This window comes from Silene latifolia, chromosome 8 (genome assembly GCF_048544455.1).
Source record: "Silene latifolia isolate original U9 population chromosome 8, ASM4854445v1, whole genome shotgun sequence".
NCBI lineage: Eukaryota > Viridiplantae > Streptophyta > Magnoliopsida > Caryophyllales > Caryophyllaceae > Silene > Silene latifolia.
The window spans coordinates 7,028,810-7,052,544 of NC_133533.1; the positions used below are offsets into that span (position 1 = coordinate 7,028,810).

General features: G+C 40.4%; 5 protein-coding genes across 5 annotated transcripts; 2 read left to right on the plus strand and 3 right to left on the minus strand.

Moving 5' to 3' along the window:
* The first annotated feature begins 1,064 nt into the window (after positions 1-1,064).
* On the plus strand, positions 1,065-2,422 carry LOC141594047 (putative F-box protein At5g52610). Its single transcript, XM_074414258.1, has one exon. The coding sequence runs from the start codon at positions 1,246-1,248 to the stop codon at positions 2,380-2,382; it is 1,137 nt and encodes a 378-aa protein (XP_074270359.1). The 5' UTR covers positions 1,065-1,245; the 3' UTR covers positions 2,383-2,422.
* A 4,613-nt stretch (positions 2,423-7,035) lies between these two features.
* LOC141594533 (putative F-box protein At3g52320) lies at positions 7,036-8,240 on the minus strand. Its single transcript, XM_074414544.1, has one exon. It carries the CDS (start codon positions 8,218-8,220, stop codon positions 7,036-7,038), a length of 1,185 nt encoding a protein of 394 aa, XP_074270645.1. The 5' UTR covers positions 8,221-8,240.
* A 664-nt stretch (positions 8,241-8,904) lies between these two features.
* LOC141594535 (putative F-box protein At3g10240) lies at positions 8,905-9,989 on the minus strand. The gene is made up of 2 exons (XM_074414545.1): positions 9,690-9,989; positions 8,905-9,573 (listed from the first exon to the last, which is right to left on the minus strand). The coding sequence occupies exons 1-2, from the start codon at positions 9,987-9,989 to the stop codon at positions 8,905-8,907; spliced, it is 969 nt and encodes a 322-aa protein (XP_074270646.1).
* Positions 9,990-10,605: 616 nt separating this feature from the next.
* Positions 10,606-11,796, minus strand: LOC141594536 (putative F-box protein At3g52320). Its single transcript, XM_074414546.1, has one exon. It carries the CDS (start codon positions 11,794-11,796, stop codon positions 10,606-10,608), a length of 1,191 nt encoding a protein of 396 aa, XP_074270647.1.
* A 2,911-nt stretch (positions 11,797-14,707) lies between these two features.
* Positions 14,708-16,253, plus strand: LOC141594048 (uncharacterized). The gene is made up of 3 exons (XM_074414259.1): positions 14,708-14,933; positions 15,182-15,331; positions 15,980-16,253. The coding sequence occupies exons 1-3, from the start codon at positions 14,757-14,759 to the stop codon at positions 16,121-16,123; spliced, it is 471 nt and encodes a 156-aa protein (XP_074270360.1). The 5' UTR covers positions 14,708-14,756; the 3' UTR covers positions 16,124-16,253.
* The last annotated feature ends 7,482 nt before the right edge of the window (positions 16,254-23,735 follow it).

Consider the following 23,735-nt stretch of genomic DNA (forward strand, 5'->3'; position numbering starts at 1 on the left):
AGTTTTTGCGTCGAATATGTCATACAGAAAAATATTTTTCTAAACGTCATGAACTTCATTCTCATTGATTTTTTTTGGTGCAAACCTTCATTCTCATTGAGTGACGGCTACTTCACATTAGAAAGAGGCGAAATCGTTTAATTTCATCAAAACTTCGAACCTAAGAACAAAATAATTTTCCTTGAAACTAAATTCGAATCCGTTTTTAAAATAATGCTCAAAAATAAAGTATTTGTCGTCGTTTTGGGTCGATTTTGAAAATATTTGTTAAAATGTTGTCCACGTAGACTCGAGTTTCAAAACCTAAAATATGGAGCAAACATGCCTTTACTAATGACGTGTTTTATGAAGGAAATACGCCAGTAGCATTGGCGTGTTTTTACAGAATTACAGTAGTTTTTTTCTCCAACTGATAGACTCCCATAAACTTGGATCTTCCAAGTATCAATCACACACAATTTTAGTGTACATACTTGCGTGTAATTAAATGTGAATGCTAAACTCAAAAGAGTTTCAACACATTACTGTTTGTGTAGAATTAAGGCTTATAGAAAAATGGGTATAGTAAAAACCATGTTGACCTCAATTTTACATCAAAACTTCTCAATCTATTTTACTCGTTTTCTCTCTAATTTCTCTCTACCCTTTCTCTTCGAGTCTCTTCGAGTCTTATTAGTCCAAAACGATTAATATATTACCGTGATTTTTTTCTCGAAATTCTGGGAAAAAAAATTCCTATAATAATAAAATCATGTTAGTAGTTACACGTAGGTCAACGGGTCTGATTTTGACCTGTGCTTAAGGGTAAGGGTCATTTTGGGCTTGGGTTGAACAATACCATTATTTTGAGTTGTGTTCGAGTCAAGTAATGGTCGGTTTCTATGACCGGGTCGGTTTTTGACACATCTACATCCAATATTTAGCTCTGTAAATTATATCAAAGATATTTATATAAGGCAGTTTTACACAAATTTATCGTAAAACGTAATCTTTCAATAACCGCTTTTTTACCATATTAATAGGGATGTATTTGGATCCGTTTATTGATATTAGTGTAAACGATTACACAAGACTTTCTCCTTAAACCTAGTTATGCCGTGTTTTCTTTCCCATAGCTAATACAAATACAAATATCCTTTATAATATGTTTTCAACACAATAACTTTGATCATAATAAGTTTATTTAGGGTATTGTTTCTTTTACGTTATTTTGTGGTCACGGTTGCTTTCATTGTCGATAGTTCCATGGAGATTAATGTGGAGCAAAAGATTAAAGGCGAAGTTAGTAGACGGAATTCCAATACGAGTGATGCATCATTTGCATACATTCCTGAAGAAATTCAGATTGATATCCTGTCAAGGCTGCCACCCAAGTCATTGTCGAGATGCAAGTGTGTATCGAAACACTGGAATGATACATTAACCATACAAGCTTTCTTGGTTAGCCACTTTCGGTCATATGGTAAACATCCAAAACTTTGGTTTGGGATGATTTCGATCACTTGGGGATCAGGATGGCTTATCTCATTTGAGCTTAATGATGACAACACTCCCAAAACGACGATTTGGCTCGAAGGAAAGCTTCATATCAGAGGGAAGGAAGTACATTTCACTGATTTTCTTATACGTAATTATGCTTTCATGTCCAATATATGCAACGATCTAATTTGTGTCTTTTACCCATATTCAACGAGTGTCGGTCTCTTAAACATAAAAACCCAGGATTTTATCCCTCTTCCTCCAATAACTAAGACGGGTGATTTCTACTCATCTTGGTATTCATTAGGGTTTGATCCAGTACATCAAGTATTCAAAGTTCTGAGTATTAGTTATAACTTCATAAGCTCTATTATCATGGTCGCGATATTGACTGTTGGATCGAATTATTGGAACCCGATTCACTTTAAAAGCTTACCTAGTTCAGTGATCAAGGGTTCACGTAAATATAATACCGGTAGCGTTTGTATTGATGGAGTGATTTATTCGGTCTATAAAAATAGAATCAACAATCCTACCGTGCTAACCATTACTGCTTTTGATTTGAATCGCGAGGCGTTCAGAGATAACGAGCTTGTCACACCCATGAGACATTGTTCATTCAGATACGGTTTTACATCGTTGAAAGAGTACCCGACTCTGCTCATTTGGGAGAGGAAAAGTTATGAGACTGAAGAGGTTGAACAATGGACATTATTTAACCATAAAAGTCCGAATGCGACTTGGAAAAGGAGGAATTTTAATAATCATAATATTCAGACAATGTTACCTTATGACCCTTATATTATATATGTTGGAGGAGGTAGCACCCTGCTACAATATTCGGAAAAAATTAATTCCGACGAGGGTTGGTATTCGTTGTATGATCTCGAAAATTCGCAATAGAGTAACATACATGTTATAATTTTGATTTGATTTAGCTATCTATATGAATGAAGACAATTTATTACGGTATTATTTTGTTCTTGGTTTCCAAGTTTTGATGAAATAAAATGGTTGCGCCTCTTTTCAATGGAGGCTTTATATCAACCAATTATAGGCAAAGTATCAGAGGCACGGCGGTGTTGGTCAAGTATTGGTCGTATAGGTCGGACCCTCGGAGGGTGTTAGAAATTTACTCAAATAACTAAACCCTTACAATGAAAATAACTCGACAATACACCCCGATTGCACTCAAACTTAAAGGTACTCCGCTTCAAGAGTTTGAATCTCAAGGGTTCACTTAATGAACATGGTGATCACGATTAAGACTTAACACGAGAATCATGCAACAAACTCATTATGTAACGATTAATTTGAAATGAGTTTTTTAACATTCAAAGCACACCAAATCGAGTCAAATATAAGATAAAAACATGGGTAAAATTACGCTAAATTACTACTTATCAAAAAATACGTGTAATATTTAGCTCTCTAATTCTCTATCTTGTTTAAGGAAAGATTATTAGTATCCGAATTATTAGTTTCCGAATTGTGTTTAGGAAAATTGTTAGAATTCTATTATGATTAGGAAAGGGAATTAGGAATAGTTGCATAGTCGGTAGTTCCATAAAGATGAATGTTATGTTTTCAACACAATTACTTTTGTCATAACAATTACTCCCTCCGTCCCGGTCAATTGTTGTCCTTTCGTTTTGGCACAAAGACCAAGGAAAGGGGAGAAGGCCAATAACTAAATGACAAGTGGAACAAATTGAATGAGAATGATCAAATTACTCATCAAGTTCATTCTTAAAATAGAAAGGACAACAAATGATTGAGACACCCAAAATGGAAAAGGACAACAAATGACCGGGACAGAGGGAGTATTAGTTTCCAGATGACGTGTTATTGAATAAGAATTGAAGAGAAAGGGTAGAGAGAGGTTAGAGAGAAAACAAGCAAAATAGATTGAGAAAGGGAATAGAGTTACGTATACATATACCCCATTATTCATTACTAATGGGGTATATATTACATAGGACAAGGGTAGAACGGAACCCGAATCTCCTTCGGGTACCACTTGTTTAAGAGATGAGAGCGCTTACCACTCACACCAGCCAACTTTAGTATTACTGACATAAATATAACAATGACGAACTACGGTGTTGCGACGTCTAGTACGCAACATCTGTTAGAGAGAAGCGCAATCGTTTAAATCATGTACGTATTTAGAACAGAGTTGTGTACTGCATGTCTGCATGCGTATATAAACTACTCCTATAACATTGAAGAATGACGGCTTTTTTCACAATAGAAAGAGTCGCAATTGTTTAATGAGTAAATTATCAATTACACTCACGCTTAATCCACTTTTTTACATTTACTCCCACGTCAAATTTTTTTTTAAAATTACACCCAAATTAATACCTCAAGTTATAAATTGCACCCAACCCCATTTTCCGGCGAAAAAAATTATGAAATGACAATTTTGCCCCTGAGTCTATTAGTTTGATTTTGGGTGACTTTTGAGTTACTTTCCTTATTTCATCTTCTCAACCTAATTTTTCCCAAATTTCCCTCAATTTTTCCCAAATATTTCCCTCAAATATCCGTCATAATCAAGCAATTGAAGAAGATGAAGAACCAATCGAAAACCTAATTGAACCATTCACTAAAGAACAATCATCTAATTGTCCGGGAAGCACAATCATTGAGAAGAATAATTCTGAATATCTCAAATCTGAGAGGGAGATTCTAATGAAAGTTGATCATCCCTTTATTGTCAAGCTTAAACACTCTTTTCAGGTGACGATTTTTCAACATGGCCTATTCTATTCAGGTAACAGTTTCGTAAATGAAAAAACACTTAGATGTTGCTTCATGAGTACGCAGTTAGCAGATAGGGATAAAAATCTTTGTTCATGGATTAAGTTGTTGCGGTTGGGGTTGTGGCTGGGAGTAGTGGGACATGGCCGGGTTTGTTGACCCCGGTTGAGGGATTTCAGACGGAGTATATACAGAGAAGAGATGGAACGAAAGAGATGGGAAAGAGGGGGAACAAGTCAAACAATGTACTTAATAAAAGAATAAGGGCAAAATCGTCATAAATTTAATGTTTTAAACAAAAAAATTGAATTTTGACGGAAAATTGACCTGAATCCGATATTGGGTGCAAATTCTAACCTGAGCTATTAATTTGGGTGTAATTTAATAAAAAAATTTGACGTGGGAGTAAATGTAAAAATGTGTATTAAGCGTGGGTGTAATTGATAATTTACTCTTGTTTAATTTCGTCAAAATTTCGAACCCAAGAACAAAATAATATTTACCTCGAAACATACTTGAGAGTTGAGAACATTCCAACACAAATAATAATAAAATTATTTTGTTAGCAGAAAGTTCAACTAATTAAATTCAGGACATAAAAAAGACTTGGATACTATCAAATTTTTTCCGTTCATATTAGCAAAATCAAATCGAAGTTGCGAAATTCTCGAGATCATACGACAAATACCATGAATACTCGGAATTAATCATTTTGGAATATTCTAGCAGGGTGCTACCTCCTGCAACATTTATCCTATCAGAGCAGTAAGGAAAGATTATGGGAAAATCAGAAGTAGTAAAAATCCTCCTCTTCCAAGCCGCATTCGGATTTTTATGGTTAAATAACGTCCATTGTTCAACTACTACCTCTTTATGAGCGTAAACATTTACCCTCTTCCAAATGAAGAGAGTTGGACACTCTTTTAAACATGTCAAATAGTATTTGAATTCCCACTCTGTTATCATGGTCGCGATATTGACTGTTGGATCGAATTATTGGAACCCGATTCACTTTGAAAGCTTACCTAGTTCAGTGATCAAGGGTTCACGTAAATGTAATACCGGTAGTGTTTGTATTGATGGAGTGATTTATTCGGTCTATAAAAATAGAATCAACAATCCTACTGTGCTAACCATTACTGCTTTTGATTTGAATCGCGAGGCGTTTAGAGATAACGAGCTTGTCACACCCATGAGACATTGTTCATTCAGATACGGTTTTACATCGTTGAAAGAGTACCCGACTCTGCTCATTTGGGAGAGGAAAAGTTATGAGACTGAAGAGGTTGAACAATGGACATTATTTAACCATAAAAGTCCGAATGCGACTTGGAATAGGAGGAATTTTAATAATCATAATATTCAGACAATGTTACCTTATGACCCTTATATTATATATGTTGGAGGAGGTAGCACCCTGCTACAATATTCGGAAAAAATTAATTCCGACGAGGGTTGGTATTCGTTGTATGATCTCGAAAAATTCGCAATAGAGTAACATATATACGGAGTACATGTTATAATTTTGATTTGATTTAGCTATATGAATGAAGACAATTTATTACGGTATTATTTTGTTCTTGGTTTCCAAGTTTTGATGAAATAAAATGGTTGCGCCTCTTTTCAATGGAGGCTTTATATCAACCAATTATAGGCAAAGTATCAGAGGCACGGCGGTGTTAGTCAAGTATTGGTCGTATAGGTCGGACCCTCGGAGGGTGTGAGAAATTTACTCAAATAACTAAACCCTTACAATGAAAATAACTCGACAATACACCTCGATTGCGCTCAAACTTAAAGGTACTCCGCTTCAAGAGTTTGAATCTCAAGGGTTCACTTAATGAACATGGTGATCACGATTAAGACTTAAACACGAGAATCATGCAACAAACTCATTATGTAACGATTAATTTGAAATGAGTTTTTTAACATTTAAAGCACACCAAATCGAGTCAAATATAAGATAAAAACATGGGTAAAATTACGCTAAATTACTACTTATCAAAAAAATAAGTGTAATATTTAGCTCTCTAGCTAATTCTCTATCTTGTTTAAGGAAAGATTATTAGTATCCGAATTATTAGTTTCCAAATTGTGTTTAGGAAAATTGTTAGAATTCTATTATGATTAGGAATAGTTGCATGGTCGGTAGTTCCATAAAGATGAATGTGTTTTCAACACAATTACTTTTGTCATAACAATTATTAGTTTCCAGATGACGTGTTATTGAATAAGAATTGAAGAGAAAGGGTAGAGAGAGATTAGAGAGAAAACAAGGAAAATAGATTGAGAGGGGGAATAGAGTTACGTATACATATACCCCATTATTCATTACTAATGGGGTATATATAGTACATAGGACAAGGGTAAAACGGAACCCTAATCTCCTTCGGGTACCACTTGTTTAAGAGATAAAGCGCTTACCACTTAAATTACACCAGCCAACTTTAGTATGACTGACATAAATATAACAATGACGAACTACGGTGTTGTGTACGTATCTAGAACAGAGTTGTGTACTGCATGTCTGCATGCGTATATAAACTACTCCTATAACATTGAAGAATGACGGCTTTTTTCACGATAGAAAGAGGCGCAATTGTTTAATTACGTCAAAATTTCGAACCCAAGAACAAAATAATTTTTACCTCGAAACATACTTGAGAGTTGAGAACATTCCAACACAAATAATAATAAAATTATTTTGTTAGCAGAAAGTTCAACTAATTAAATTCAGGACATAAAAAAGACTTGGATACTATCAAATTTTTTCCGTTCATATTAGCAAAATCAAATCGAAGTTGCGAAATTCTCGAGATCATACGACAAATACCATGAATACTCGGAATTAATCATTTTGGAATATTCTAGCAGGGTGCTACCTCCTGCAACATTTATCCCATCAGAGCAGTAAGGAAAGATTATGGGAAAATCAGAAGTAGTAAAAATCCTCCTCTTCCAAGACGCATTCGGATTTTTATGGTTAAATAACGTCCATTGTTCAACTACTACCTCTTTATGAGCGTAATCATTTACCCTCTTCCAAATGAACAGAGTTGGACACTCTTTTAAACATGTCAAATAGTATTTGAATTCCCACTCTCTTCTAAGTGTTGTCGTGACAAGCTCGTTATCTCTGAATGCCTCGCGATTCAAATCAAAAGAACCAACGGTTAGTACTACCCTACCATTATCAATTTTATTTTTATGGACCCAATAAATCACCCCATCAAGACAAATGCTATTGGTGGTAATCCACATAGGTAAACATTTGTAGTCAATTAGGTTCCAATATTTCGATCCAACAGTCAATATCGCGGCCTTGGTTGTAGTACACTCTCTGCTGTCGTAAATAATACTCAGAACTTTGAATACCTTATGTACAGGATCAAACCCTAATGCATACCAAATTTTTAATGAATCCATAGGTTTGATAGGTATTGCAGGAAGACTGATTGGATCCATAGGCTTGATAGGTATTGCAGGAAGACGGATAAAATCATGGGTTTTTATGTTTAAAAGACCGGGACACGTTGAATATGGATGAAAGAGACAAGTTAGGTCGTTGCATATATTGGACATGTAAATATAAATTATCGGAAGATCAGAGAAATATACGTCTTTACCTTTGACAAGAGAGGCAGTTGTTTTTGGCTTTTCGGGGGTGTTGACGTTGTCATCGCTTTGCTCGAATGAGATAAGCGAGCCTTTTCTCCAACTATCAAAGCGTGCCACGAAGGCAAGTTTTGAATGTTCATCATACGAACGAGAGTGTTTAAGCAAGAATGCTTGCATGGTTAATGTATCATTCCAGTGTTTCGATACACACTTGAATCTCGAGAATGACTTGGGTGGCAGCCTTGACAGGATTTCAATCTGAATTTCTTCCGGGATGTCTGCATTCGATGCATCACTCTTATTGCAGTTCCGTCTTTTAACTTCGCCTTCAATCTTCTGCTCAACGTTCATCTCCATGGAACTAACTAACTATTATATAAAGGCGGCTACAAAAGGTATTTGTAATCAGTAATAATAACTACGGGCAAAAAAACACAAGTAGGTTTAACACAACTCGGAAATTAATAATTCCCTTAAAAAAAGATGAGTAAGTCCTTGTGTAGAGCTGGCAAATCTGACCGATCCGTCAGAACCCGAGAATATTGCAAACTGAAACCGATCCGATGATGACCCTTAACCCGGTACAACCCAATAATTAGTGGCCCGAACCCGAATCCAACCTGATATATGAATTCGATCCGAAATTGATCCGATTAAATAACTATCGTTCCTTGTTGAATTGCAAAATTCTCGGGTTCTAATGGGTCTGGTTTGCTCGGGTTCAAGTCGGGACAGACTTGCCAGCTCTAGGTACAACCCAATAATCACTGGTCGGAGTCCAAATCCGACCTGATAAGAATTCGATCCGATATTGACCCGATTAAATAACTATCGTTCCTTGTTGAATTGAATCGAGTAGAAACCAAAGTGGGAAACGCAAATAATAAAATTTTAATAGTTGAGACCATTCCAACACAAATAATAAAATTTTGTCAGCAGAAAGTTTTTCTAAATTCAGGACACTAAAAATTAAAAATTCTTCGGTTAAGAGTACAATTTTTTTTGATTCATATAGCTAAATCAAATCAAAATTACAACATGTTACTCTATGGCGAAATTCTCGAGATCATGCAATAAATACCAAGAACACTCGGAATTAATCGTTTCTGAATACTGTAGCAGGGTGCAACGTCCTGCTGTAGTTGTCCCATGAAAGTAGTCATAAGGTACCATTCTTGGAAAATTATGATTAGTAAAAATCCTTCTATTCCAAGTCGCATTCGGATCTTTATGGTTGAATAATGTCCATTGTTCTACCTCTTCGGTGTAATCACTTCCGATCTTCCAAATGAACAAAGTTGGGCACTCTTTCAAAGATGTCAAATAGTATCTGAATTCCGATCTTCTCCTGGGTGTCATGACAAGCTCGTAATCTCTGAACACCTCGCGAGTAAAATCAAAAGCAGTAATCGTTACCACATCACCATTAGCGATTCTATATATATGGACGCAATAAATCACTCCATCAAGGAAAATGCTATCGATACTCAACCAATAAGGTAAACTTTCACTTTCACTCTCTATCGGGTTCCAATATTTCGATCCAACAGTCAATATCGCGGCCTTGGTGGTAGTACACTCTTTGCTTGTGCTTCCATAAGCTAAACATAAAACTTTGAATACCTTATGTACAGGATCAAACCCTAATGCAAACCAGAAACGATCCACAAACTCGATAGTTATTGCAGGAAGATTGATAAAATCCCGGGTCTTTAAGTTTAGAAGACATACATATTTGTATGATAGACTAGAGAGAAAAACAAGGTCGTTGCATATATATTCGACATGAAAAAAAAACTATTCGGAAAAAAATCAGTGAAATATACATCCTGCCCTCTAATCAGAGAGCCGGTTGTTTTAGGAGTGTTATCATCATTGAGCTCGATTGAAATAACCGAGTTTTTTGACCAAAGACTCGTGCGTGCCACAAACCCATGTTTTGGATGTTTATCATAGGAACGAGAGTGTTTAAGCAAGAATGCTGTTATGGTTAATGTATCATTCCAGTGTTTCGATACACACTTGAATCTCGAGAATGACTTGGATGACAACCTTGACAAGATCTGATCAATCAGAATTTCTTCAGGAATGTCTGCATTTGATGCATCACTTGTATTAATCTCCATGGAACTATCGACTATGCAAGTAACCGTGATTGAACAATAACACTCGCAAAATCACTTAACTAACTAAGACGGATGTTATTTCGATCAAAACTATAAAATAATGTGAAAAAATAAATACTAAACTTGTTATTAGATTAATTATTGTGTTGTTCAACACAATAATTAAGCCGCGACTAAAACGAGTATTTGTACTAGCAATTCCCTTTCCTAGTCTTATTAGAATTCTAATAATTCTCCTTAATAACTCCACAACAGAATTAGGAAACAAATAGGTTCTATTGAAATTTTAGTACATTTTGTGTTATATTTCTTTCCTTCGCGATTTAAGAAGATTTCATGTGAAAAAAGTGGACTGAGCCATGGAAATAAAATGCTCAATCACTAGTCGACTGTAATCCTCGTCGTTTTTTTACGTTGAAAAGACCGACACTCCATAGTAATGCCAATTATAAAAAAAAAAATTTAAAACACACATTTTTGATAAGGTTTATTCAAACCATATACATAACAATTAAGCTAAGGAATCGTAATCAAGAATAAATACAACACCAGCTAGCTACGCATCAATATCTCGAAACCTAACATTTTCTCATAGCTGAACGGAAGCCATACCATGTTATTCTATGGCGAAATAATTCTCAAGATCATACAATAAATATGAGGAAAACTTTGAATTAGTCCTTTCAGAATATTCTCGCATCAAGGTGGTACCTCCTGTATTAGCTGGCCAATAAAAGTCGTAAGGTAACTTTAGGGAACAATTATGATTAGTAGAATTCCTCCTCTTCCAAGCCGAATTCGGATTTTTATGGTCAAACAATATCCAGTATTCTTCTACCTCTTCAGTCCAATCATCGTTTATCTTCCAAATGAACAGAGTTGGACACTCTTTCAAAGATGTCAAATAGTGTCTGAATCTCTTATTTTCCAAGTGTCTCGTGACAAGCTCGTTATCTCTGAACACCTCGCTATTCAAATCAAAAGCAAAAACGGTTAGCACAAGAACCTTGTAACTGATTCTAGTCCTGTGGACGAAATAAATCACTCCATCAAGATAGTGGCTATTGGTAGTATTCCACGAAGGCAGCTGCTCGACCAATGAACTTGGTAAAGTTTCATTGTCTATCGGGTTCCAATATTTCGATCCAACAGTCAATATAGCGGCCTTGGTAGTACCGTCTTTGGTTCTGCTTCCGTAGATACTTAGAACTTTTAATACCTTATGTACAGGATCAAACCCTAATGCATACCAGAATCTGAAACCATCCACGGACTTGATAGTTACTGAAGGAAGACGAATAAAATCCCGGGTTCTTATGTTTAAAAGACCGACACGCGTTGAAGATGGATTAAAGAGACAAAATAGTTCGTTGCATATATTGGACATGTAAAAGCAACAACTCACAGGATAAAAATCAGTGAAATATTCATCCCGCCCTGTGATCAGATAAGAGGCGGTTGTGTTTGGCTTTAGTACCGTCTTAGTTTCCTCCGTTTTAGGGGTGTTGTCATCGTTGAGCTCGAATGAGATAACAGTCTCTTTTCCCCAAATAATCGAGCGTACCACAAACGCAAGTTTTGAATGTTTATCATACGAACGAGAGTGTTTAAGCAAGAATGCACGAGTGGTTAATGTATCATTCCAGTATTTGGAAACACACTCGCATGTCGACAATAAGTTGGGCCGCAGCCTCGACAGGATATCGATCTGAATTTCTAAAGGAATGTCTGCAAATGATGCATCACTCGTATTGCACTTCCGTCTACTAACTTCGCCTTTAATCTTTTTCTCATCATTCATCTCCATGGAAGTATCGACTATGTATGTAATTAACTGTGATTGAACATTAAAACTCGCAAGATCACTCAATTAAGACGATTGTTATTTTGAACACGACCACAACATAATGCGAAAGAAACAATAATCGATTCCAGACTATACTTTAGCTAGTAAATAAGAATTGAGATGGTGAATCTATAATTAAGTCTAAAATATGGGTTTGTAATCGAGGTTTTAAGAAACTAGAGTTCGTACTTTCATTAGAAATCAACAAGCAACTAAGAGAATTACTTATTCACTCAATCGTTATTCAAATGAAACACTATTCAATTGGCATACAAACGCTCTCTTCCGAGCAACCATGTCCAGTATGGTCCCAATGATTCAATCTAGCATTCCCATGCCTAGACATAAAATATCGGTTCAAATATGTGTTCTTAGCTAAATCCCCGCTTACGCATGTAAATCTAGCTTAACAATAATAGGCTAATAAAAATGAGAGATAAAACGAATCACAAATTCTACCCAACTCCCGTTGATAGTATTGTTCGGTTTAGATTTTTATCCAATTCAATTTTATAACCTAATTCAATAAGCATTCAACCTAAATTCAAATAACAATACGGCAATTAAGTTTGACGATTAAAACATGCTTGTTTCCTTGCTAATAATTGTACGAACCCTAGATGAAATCTACTCACTCATAATAATGAAAACTAAACAATTCATAACTAGATAAGCAATAGACATAATCAACAAAAGGAAGAAGAAAATAAGAAATAATACTTGATATAATAAACCTCCGAAGGGAAATCGTGAAGTCCGATGCAATCAATTGGTAGTGAAAATTATAAATATAAGTTTTTTATTTTGTTTGAAGTCTAGATAAAAAATGAATATAATAATAATAATAAAAAAAAGTAACCATGTACCCCTCGAAAAGAAGCCATAAACGTCTTTTTGTTGTTTTTCTTCAAACCCTAAAACAAGTTGGGCTTCTTTCCAAATTCGTATAGCTGATATCGCGATCTGCCCACCTGGGCATTCTGTCTCGGCAACCCAACTTGTTTCGTGATGGCTTTCTGCCCGCTCGGGCACAATCAACTCCCGGCCGGGTGGCATCGATCTCGAGCATAACTTTTAAACCGCGGCCCGAAATGCCTTGCTTCTTCTCATGTTCCTCAACTCTTATCTAGGCACTTCTAGTGCTGGGCACCGGTCGAAAACCGAACAGGAACCGGTTTGAACCGGAAGCGGAATCGTCAAAAATCTCGGACCGAAACCGGACCGGATTATAAAAACTCCGAACGGGGACCGGACCTGAAAAATTCTGGTCCACAACCGGACCGGACCGGTTGGACCTGATTACAATTTGTTGTTCAAAAAATTTTTAAGATGTCCAACACGCAAATTGTTAAAGATCATCCTAATAGGAGTCTCGTGCATGCACGAGATATCCAACTAGTGAGGTGATTAAAATAAGATAATGTATGTGTATTTGGGGTATTGTTGTGGGGGTGAGGTGATTAAAATAAGTATTAAACTCTACTAAAACAGAAAATAGAGAAGCTATTTATTATGCATAGATAAAAGGAAAATAAGGAAGGTTATTTAAAATAGGATGGAGTATTACTCTTGAAAGTTGAAACAATTGGAGTTAAATTTGTGATGTTGGATCAGTTTGGCAATCGTCAAGGTATGGACCCAGGGACGGCCGATAGAATTTGGTGACCCTGTTCCGAATTTTACTTTGAGGCCCCAAAAATTCTCTTATGATTCTTGTGAAAAACCATTTTAACTTTGTTTTTGCCAAACTGAATGTCAATATAATTTTTTCATCTCATTTTTATCGTCCTGCTTTTCTTAGCTACTTAACTAAGGACTATTTTGAATGTCCACTTATTTTATACGGAGTAATATATTTGGGAAAAACTTATATATGGAGCAAAATAAGAATACTAAAAATGAAAATAGAAGAAGTATTTATTATTTATAATGGATAGATTAAGCAAAATCAATCATTGTTTTTCTTATTACACAATGAAATATTTTCTCTTATTCACTATTTTCTTCTCTATTTCCTTAAACGAATTATTCAAGTTTTCTTCTCTTTTCTTATTTTTGAAACTTTTACTCTTACTTTATTCATCACTCTCTCATATCACCAAACTCCACACAACTCTTTTACTCATATTTTATTATTTTTCTTAATATTTTGGTCCCACAATTTTTTATTTAACTCATAATTATTCATCATCTCTTTTATCATCAAACCCCCACTCAACTCTTTTACTCCTATTTTATTCTTCGCCTTAATACCATGCCCACAAACAAAGAAAAGAAAATAGAAAATAGAGACTAAAAGGGAGTATGATAATACTCGTGTCCACAACAAAGGGAAGAAAATAGAAACTAAAAGAGAGTATGATATTTATAGAATAATAGAGTAGTACTAGCATTCATTGTCTTAATACTCGTTCGTGCCCACAAACAAAGGGAAGAAAAGGGAGAAAAGATCCTCTCCAGTAAAATATTTAGTAAATCATAGTTTGATACAATTTTTTTATTAAAATATTTTAATTAAAAGATTATAGATTAGAGTTTAGTCAAAAAAAATATAATTTGATGAAAATATTAATTTTAATGAAAAGATAATAAGTTAATGAAATAAATTATTATAATTATTATTTACCTTACTTAGTTAATGTATATATAATTGTTATTAGTTACCTTATTTAGAAATATACTTTTAGGAGGGAAAATTTTGTAGGAATGCCTATTTATTTAGTAAATAGGGGATTAATAGTCCACCCAAACAAATTACGAGTAGTTAAGAAAAAAGAGGTGCCTACCAGAAAGCCAAACAAAGTGGAAAAAAATGTAACTTGTGAAAGTCGAACGCGCACCCCTCATAATTAGAGACAAGAATTCCACCGCTGTGGCAACATCTATATCAGACAAATAAAGGTAGTAGAAATTAAAGAAAAATGGAGTTTGAAAGTATTAAAAAGTACATAGAGAAACAAGGCAAAGAAGACGAAGCCACAAAAATCGACAAACTTCCCTACAAATTATTCGACCCGTTTATAGCCCATGGTCTCCAGGCCACTGTCATTGAACCTGGTCGCATCCTTTGCACCTTCAAAGTTCCTCCTCGTCTCGTGGTTGGTACCTTCCATTTCAATTTCAATTCATCTAATTAATAAATCACAAAAGCTTGTGACGGATACCATTTCCTCTCACAAAATACCCATAAGAGGTAGGTGGGAGAGCACATGGGGGTGCCCCACCTTGTTCCCTCTCCTATTTTGTGAGAGGTTTTCAGCTTGTGACGGGATTAGCCCGTCACAAGCAAGACACTTTGTTAATTAATTAGGGTTTTATTATTCATTTGATTCATTTTGAATTACAGAACACCGCAAATACTTTACATGGAGGTGCGATTGCTTCGCTCGTTGATTTGATGGGAACCGCTGTTATTTTTACTGTTGCTGTTGGTGCTCCTACTACTGGTGTTTCTGTTGAAATTAATGTCTCCTACCTTGATGCTGTCATACTTGATGTACTTTTTCCTCCTTTTCTCTTTAATTAATTACCATTAATTAATTAACGGAAAATTCACGTGGTATTCTCGAACTTTGCCATTTTTCAGGTGGTATCCAACTTTTTAAGTTTGTGCACATGATATCCTTGAAATTTGATTTTCAAGCACAAGTCTCCTTTTTACATTTTTAAAATTTTCAATTGAGCATAAATTATAGACCGGAAATCGGAATTGACTAATTTTTTTTTTTTTAAATTGATTAACTCTTCGAATCTATAAATTGATAAAAGGAAATGATCATTTGGAAATTTAAGATCGAAGATAGGCTTAATTTGATATTTTCGTTACAAAAACCATATAAAATGTCAGTTGACAAATTATTTTTCTCAAATTGTAGATTATGACGAGATAATCAGTTAACGGAAAAAAAAATTGGTTAATTCTGAATTCCGATCTAGTAGTTATGCACAATTGAGTTTTTTTTACCGCCAAAAGGATATGTTGTGCATCAAAATCAAACATGGAGGTATAATGTACACAAACTTAAAAAGTTGGGTACCATGTACAAAATGACAAAGTTCGAGAATAACACGTGAATTTTTCGATTAATTCATTCATTCATTCATTCAATCAATAGAGCTGCTTGCGTATATTGTGATGATACAGGAGGAAATCGAAATAGAAGCCAAGGTTTTACGTGTTGGCAAATCAATTGGTGTTGTTAGCGTTGAGTTAAGGAAAAAAGCTAATGGCAAGATCGTTGCGCAAGGACGCCATACCAAGTATCTTCCCGTAACCAGCAAACTTTAGTCTGTTTCTCTTGCTCAAGCGTTTCGACAATTAGTGATTTTCTTCTTGTAATTTGTTCTTCTTGTTCAAATGATTGATGCATATATCTTCATAAATGATAGATGGCATGGGCGGCCCAAATATAGAGCAATTCAGCTCATTGCACCGGGGCCCAACTGAATAAAGGGCCCAAACTTACCTGATTTTCTAATTTAAAAAAAAAAAAAAAAAAAACTCCCTACTTTTCTACGACAAACACAGGAAACACAACCACATTTTACTCTTTTCTCTTCCACATTAAAACAAATCAATTCATCGACTACCTCTATTTTTTCAATCACTCAAATTTTGATCTGCTAAAACAATATCTTATTATGATCGATCATCTATAGTTTTCAATCATTAAATTTTCGATCATCTCTAGTATTCAATTGTTACGGTGTCTTTTTTTTGGTATTCATTAGTTAGGGTTTTTGTTGAGTTTTTTTCCTTTCAATTTGTTTGTCTATTTGCTATTTCAATTGATTGTTGTTGTTAATACTTGTTGAATGTTTTTATTTTAGGTTAAACTTTTTGAAGATTGAAGACTGTTATTTGTCATATTTGACTGACTGTGTTTCGAAATTAAAATTGTTGAAATCTTATTTGCGGTCTACAATGTCACAAGAAAGGCTCAATGATTTGGCGTTGATAGCAATCGAGAATGAGATTTTGGAGCAAATTGAATACAAAGATATGATTAATGAGTTTGCTTCTCAAAATGCAAGACGGTCAAATATATTTGTTCCGGGTGTAATTCCAGAGCAAGTATCGTTACCACCCGTGGCTTGTAGAATAATGTCTTTGGTTGAACCCTTCTCGCTCCTATCGCCTCTCTCGGCCTTTCCTGCAACAATGAACGAACTGAGGGCTTGGCTTTGTGCCAAGCGTACTCACTCCGACGCCCAAGTCAGTGAACTTAGAGGTATAAGTTGTATACTAATTGGCTAGGAATGTATTGTAGAGAGATAAGGGAGATATTACCAGATGAATAGTGTATTTTAGGTTAAGTTGTGAGATCCTTTCCTCAATGAAGGTTGAGGAGTATTTATAGGCTTTCACCATTTGTCGCGTAGTGGCCAAGTGGCCAAGTGGCTCATTAGGTGGAAAGACCGTTATACCCTCGGCCGATGGACCTACGGCAGGCCGGCAGAGGGTCTTGGATGTGAGTACGCGGACATGTGCCCCGGCTGGCGGGTTGCCATGCCGAGACCAGCTAGCGGGCCGATGGGTCGCATCGGCCAGCGGTCTAAGTAGTTGACTTCGTGGATATCTTTGACCTTGCTCGGTGTGTTGACTTGGTCGGCGGTGCGAATATGCCCCATCAATTTGCCCCAGCCGTAGTCTATGCCGTGGTATGGGCTCCGATGTATCCGAGCGTATATTCGCACTAAGTAAATTTCGCAAATTTTTTTCAGACGGCGTCTTCTTGTGTATCGGCGTGGCGCCTGTTATTCCGTACCATATACCATATCCCCCCTCCACATGGATGCGTGAAGGGTATCCGATGTGGAAAAGAACAAGACGATGGCCGAGACCAGGGCTGAGAGCGCCGGTTGAATTTGATTGCCCCCGGCCGGTGCTTCCTGGCTTGGTTGATTGGTAGCCGGCGGAGACTAGGTACCTAGGAATTCGTTTGAGGGAGATGAACAGTCGAAGAGATGTGAATAGGCGTGTTGAAGACGTTTGGTCACTGTTGCATTGATTGACATTCAACTGTTGCGACGATTGACATTCCGCGGTTGCATGCTTGACACGTGTGTGTTCATTTGGTTGGTTGACGCTTCATGGGTCGTGTGCCCGATTGGTCCTTCTTCATGGGCTTCTCTCTATAAATAGGGTAGTTATTCCGTGATTTTGGCCTCCATTTTATTTTCGAAAATTTTTCTCTAAAATCTTCATCTCTCCAAACTTTCAAGGGTTTTCTTCTTCTTAATCTTCGGAGTATTTGATCCGGCGAGTGTTTTTCTTTAAGGTAAACAAGCAAACTCTTTATTTTCCTTGCTAATAATTTGTTGTGAACCATGTCTTCTGCTGATGCTGGGCCTAGTAAACTGCGTCGGGGGTCCTAGGTCTCCTTCTCTCAAGTTGATCCTCAAATTCGGAGGAATGGGAGGATTTCGACTCTTTTGGTGATCTTGGTGATGATTTTGGTGATGATATGGAAAGGTCTCGTCCTAGTGAGGGGAGACGGTACGTCATGGATCACGGCTATGTCTGTAAGATCCGCCTTGATCGTGCTTGGTCCCGTAAGCTTGCCCGTTGTTCCGGCGGGAAACTTTTCGAGGATCATTTTTTCTTTGGTAGGGGATACGAAATTGTTATCCCTGGGGAGGGTCAGTCAGATGCGCCCTCCGCCGGCCCATCTTGGCGTGTACTGCGGCATTTGGAGTACGGGCTCCGGTTTTCGCCGAATGGGTACGTTGTGGCTATAATTAGAGCCATGAACGTTCTTTGTTGCCCAACCGCACCCGCCGGCCATGAGGACCATAATTGGTTTCGTCCGGCTTTGTCTTTTTAAGGGAGAGGCTCCGACGGTGGATTTATTCCGCCGTCTTCATCATCTCAAACCGTCACTTCTGGCGCGTTGGATGGTATAGCGTACAAACCGAGCGGTGGTTACGTCTCTCGTTGACAAACTCTCTTCTTGCAAGGGGGCGGGGTCGGTGGGTGTATGTTAAAGTGCCGAATGACTATCCACGCCCGTTCCTTCCAAAGATCGGGTTAATTTGCGGTGTGAGACTAGGGCGGAGCATGACAGATGGGTCACTCGGAAGCGTCTTAAAATGGATGCTAGCAGGGTCCTTCTGAAGGAGGATGAGAAGCTGGCCATGAGGCTCTTTGAGGTGGACAAGGGTGGGGTGCCGAAAAGATGGATTCCCCCGACGCAGATCATTCTTCAGGATGAGCCGCTTTGCTATGTCGGCCTCATACCGGCCCTAGCACGGGGTGAGTGGGGTCGGTGTGAGGCCCACCGCCGCTCTTGATGTTTCTTTATTTTCGAATCTCGATTCATTTCTTCTTCTTGACTCTTGCTTTGTTTCTTTTGTAGACCACTTTGGACCGGACCTATCTGAGGATCTTCTTCGGAGAATGGGGCTGCACAAAGATAAAACCGTCGCTAACCTGCATCCCAAGGCTTCAGCCGATGACCGCAGGGTGTCGCCGAATGATCTTATGGAACAGCGGCTAAAGGTCTTGAGCAAAGAGGAGGCGCAGGCGAGGGTTGTTAGCGGCGTGGTACGTCGGACGCGGAAAACAAGGCCCTTGGTGGCAACGGCGTCGACACCGGCTTCAACTCCCATCCCCTCCCTTAAGAAGATGGAGATTGTTGAGATTCCCGATGAGGGGGATTCTGACGCAGAGGGATCTCCTCTTATCCGTAAGAGGAAAGGGACAGCTTCTACCACTGGCAAGGAAGTGCCTTCTCCGGTCAAGAAGGCCAAACATGGTACCTATCTAGCTCGTGGCTTAAATTCAGCCGTGCCACTAGGTATTTCTGATGGGTCGATACTGATACTGATGTTTTAACTGAACTTCTGCAGATCAGCCGCAGTCGGCTATTGCTCTCGTTGGGCAGCAGGCGGTGGGGTCCTCTGCACAGGTTGGTGGTCAAGGCACCACCGTCAACCCTTCATCCCAGAAGGCTTTCGTCTCCCGGCCCCAGCTAGCTGGTGGCGGATTGCCACCACCGTCCCTTCATCCCAGAAGGCTTCCGTCTCCGAGCTTATAGAGGAGGGTACGAAGCTTATTAGGGAGCTGGCGAGGTGGAACGTGGCTACCGCTGCTCGTCTCAGGGAGCAAGAGAAGGCCGTGGCTCGGGCTGTTCATGAGCGTAATGCCACTAAGCAGGTGGCTGCAGCGGCGAAGTTGGGTCTCCTTAATGAACAGAGGCTCAGGGTAGAAGTTGAGAAAACGCTCTTGGCCGAGAGAAAACTTAGGGAGGACGCTGAAAAGGAGGTCCTTGCTGAGAGGGCTAAAGCCGAGACCGCGGCTGCCGAAGGCCGCGGAGAGTCGCGAGGAAATGTGAGCTCGCTCGGGCGCGCCGACCTCTATCTTAAGCGAGAGGGACGAGTCCCGGGACTGTTTAAGGCTCGGGCGGAGGTGGTTCGGGGCGGAGATGCCGTCATCAAGCGAAGGAGGCGGACATCGAGATGCCGCAAACCGACATGCTTCCCAAATCGTGCGCCAAGTTCCGGATTTGGCCGAAGATCTTTGCTAGGGAAGTTATCGGGGAGCTTTTCCTCTTGATGGTTCCTTCCCGTGGGGCAGGTTCGACGCGTTGCTTGATGACAAGCTCGAGGCTAAGGAGAAAGCCGCGGTGGAGGAGGCCAAGGAGGCGGTGAAGGCAAAGACGAGAGAGGAGGCGGCCGCCGAGAAAGCGACTCTTCTTGCGAGAGGGCTCGGGTGGCTAAGGAAGAAGCCGAAGGAGGATGAGGGCAGCCGAGGCCGCCGAAGCCGAGGCCGAGGCCGCTAGAATAGTCTTTGGGTTGCCCGCCGAAGAAGATGCGGCTTGATGAGAACAAGTTTACAGCAGACCGCGGTTGTCCGGGGCCGCGATTACTCACCCCTTCCTCCCGTTATCTCCTTGTACGTGAACATAATAGTAGTTTTTGTCTTCTTTTTGTACAACCTTGGTAGATTATGTTTCGGCGTGTCCCTATGGGGACGGCCGTCGTCCGTATTCTTTTCACTTGTAATTTGTAACTTATCTTCTAATAATGGTTCGTTTCTTTCGCCTTCGGCTTGGCCGAGGTCTTTATCTCATCTTTGTCGAATTGTCTTCTGTATTCCTAATTGAGCGCCCCTTTTGTTTCCGCCTTGGCTTGGCCGTGGCCGTTTTATAGTGCGTATCTCAACTGTGTTTCAACGCTTCCAAGACACTTCGTCTGTTTTTGCGAGTGTAGTGTGCGATGGCCGTTACTGTCATGGTATCCGCCTTACGAGGGTGATTGCCGCTCTTGTCGGATTGACGGTGTGAGCAAGACTTTGGTTTCTTGACAGAGAATGCCGCTCTTGTCGGTATGACAGTGTGAGCCGGCGTCTGTTTCTTGATAGCGTGTTACGTGGCGTCTACCACTTGGAGGATCTGCGACGGCATCAAACCTCTTGGGGTGATCTGCCGTGGCGTCTACTACTTGGGGTGACTGCGACGGCGCTAAGCTCTTGATGGAGACTGCCGCTCTTGTCGGTATGACAGTGTGAGCCGGCGTCTGTTTCTTGATAGCGTGTTACGTGGCGTCTACCACTTGGAGGAGGCTGCGACGGCATCAAACCTCTTGGGGTGGCTCGCCGTGGCGTCTACTACTTGGGGGTGCTAACGACGGCGCTAGGCTCTTGATGGAGACCGCCGCTCTTGTCGGTATGACGGTGTGAGCGGCGTCATTTCTTGATAGCGTGTTACGTGGCGTCTACCACTTGGAGTGACTGCGACGGCATCAAACCTCTTGGGGTGACTGCCGTGGCGTCTACTACTTGGGGTGACTGCGACGGCGCTAGGCTCTTGATGGAGACTGCCGCTCTTGTCGGTATGACGGTGTGAGCGGCGTACATTTCTTGATAGCGTGTTACGTGGCGTCTACCACTTGGAGTGAGCTGCGACGGCATCAAACCTCTTGGGGTGGCTGCCGTGGCGTCTACTACTTGGGGTGACTGCGACGGCGCTAGGCTCTTGATGGAGCGCCGCTCTTGTCGGTATGACGGTGTGAGCGGCGTACATTTCTTGATAGCGTGTTACGTGGCGTCTACCACTTGGAGTGGCTGCGACGGCATCAAACCTCTTGGGGTGACCGCCGTGGCGTCTACTACTTGGGGTGACTGCGACGGCGCTAGGCTCTTGATGGAGACTGCCGCTCTTGTCGGTATGACAGTGTGAGCGGCGTCGTTTCTTGATAGCGTGTTACGTGGCGTCTACCACTTGGGAGGACTGCGACGGCATCAAACCTCTTGGGGTGATCGCCGTGGCGTCTACTACTGGGGGTGACTGCGACGGCGCTAGACTCTTGATGGAGACTGCCGCTCTTGTCGGTATGACGGTGTGAGTGGCGTCTGTTTCTTGATAAATAAGCGATGGGAAGAACTTTGCTTTGATGGAAGGCGTGGATGGTTTTTCACTAGGTAAAAACATGCGTTGGGGTGTCCACAGCCATCTTGGACACCTCCGTAGCTACATAAAATTTTACAAGACTACCAATGCCCTAACGGCCCATCACAGGTACATCCCCCAAATCAGCCACTAGTCGTATCCATGAGGTCGCCCCTGCTTTGTAAGGACGGGCTTTTTCCTTTTTCGGACTTCTTCGCCTCTTTGAGGGATTGCATGTTGCAACCTCGGGCAGCTATCCGGACGTTGACCACCTCATCCTTCTCGTCTTTGGAGACGAGCTTATGCGCTTCCCCCCCGGTCCGAGACATACATCGGTGTTAGGCCCGGACGGACATCACTGCGTCGGCCTCGCTCGGGTGACTCGGCCTATGAGAACGTTGTAGGCAGACGAGCCGTCGATGACGACGAACTCAGCTAGGATGTTCTTAGCCGCGTTCTTCTCGCCAAACGTCACCGGGAGTTTAATTGATCCCAGAGGCACCAGGCCGGCCCCAGAGAAGCTGTATAGGGGGTTGGTGCAGGGGCTTAAGTCCTTGATCCTCAGGCCGAGGCCGAGAAAGCACTCTCTAAACATTATGTTCGTGTATGCACTGTGTCAATCGGCACCTCTTGACCAGGTGGTTGGATATGTCCAAATTGACTACAAGCGGGTCGCTGTGAGGGGCGATGACCCCTTCGTAGTCCTTTCTTCCGATAGTTATATCGGGGATGCTTGCAGAGGGGATCCTCGAGTTGGGCACAAAGTTGATGGCCTGATATAGCTCGTTTAGGTGCCGCTTGTGCCCATGAGCGGACCCTCCGTTCTCGTTGCCCCCGATGACAACATGAATCACGCCTATCCGCTCGAAGACGGACTTCCTATCGAACCGGCCGGGCGTCGTCTTTTGGCCTTTTGCAACGTACTTGCCGAGGCTTCCTTCCGGATCGCTCCTCTATGGCATTCTTTAGATGGCGCGCGGTCGTTGGTTAAATGGCCGGTGTGGCCGTGGTACTCACGTATTGGCTCGTGTCACCGTCGCTTTTTGGCTTGGGAGGTCTTTCCCACTCCGGCCCTCGTTTTGCTCGGGCGAAGACTTCGGCGGGCCGATACGACGAGAGGGGTTTTTTCACTATACCGCCTCTGGTGGTACGTTCCTGAATTCCACCCGGCGCCTGCCGAGTCTTGCTTACGGTCGGATCTGTCCGATCGTGATCTGTTATTCTCACGGCGTCGACTGTCGGACCGCGAGCCGTTGTTGTCGCGGCGTCCTTCGTCCTGACTGTCCTGCCTGTGACTCTTCTTTCCTGATTGTTCGGCTTCGCGGGGATCTTCCCAGGTCTTGTGGTAGTCCTCTACCTTGATGGCTTGGTCGGCCAACTTTCTGGCGGCGTCCAGGCCCAGGCCTCCGCTTTTGATGAGCTCGTTTTTTAAGGCTCCCCTTGGGAGGCCCTTCATCAGTGCGAAGGCCGCCAGCTCGGGGTTAATTTCTCGAATCTGCTGGACCTTTC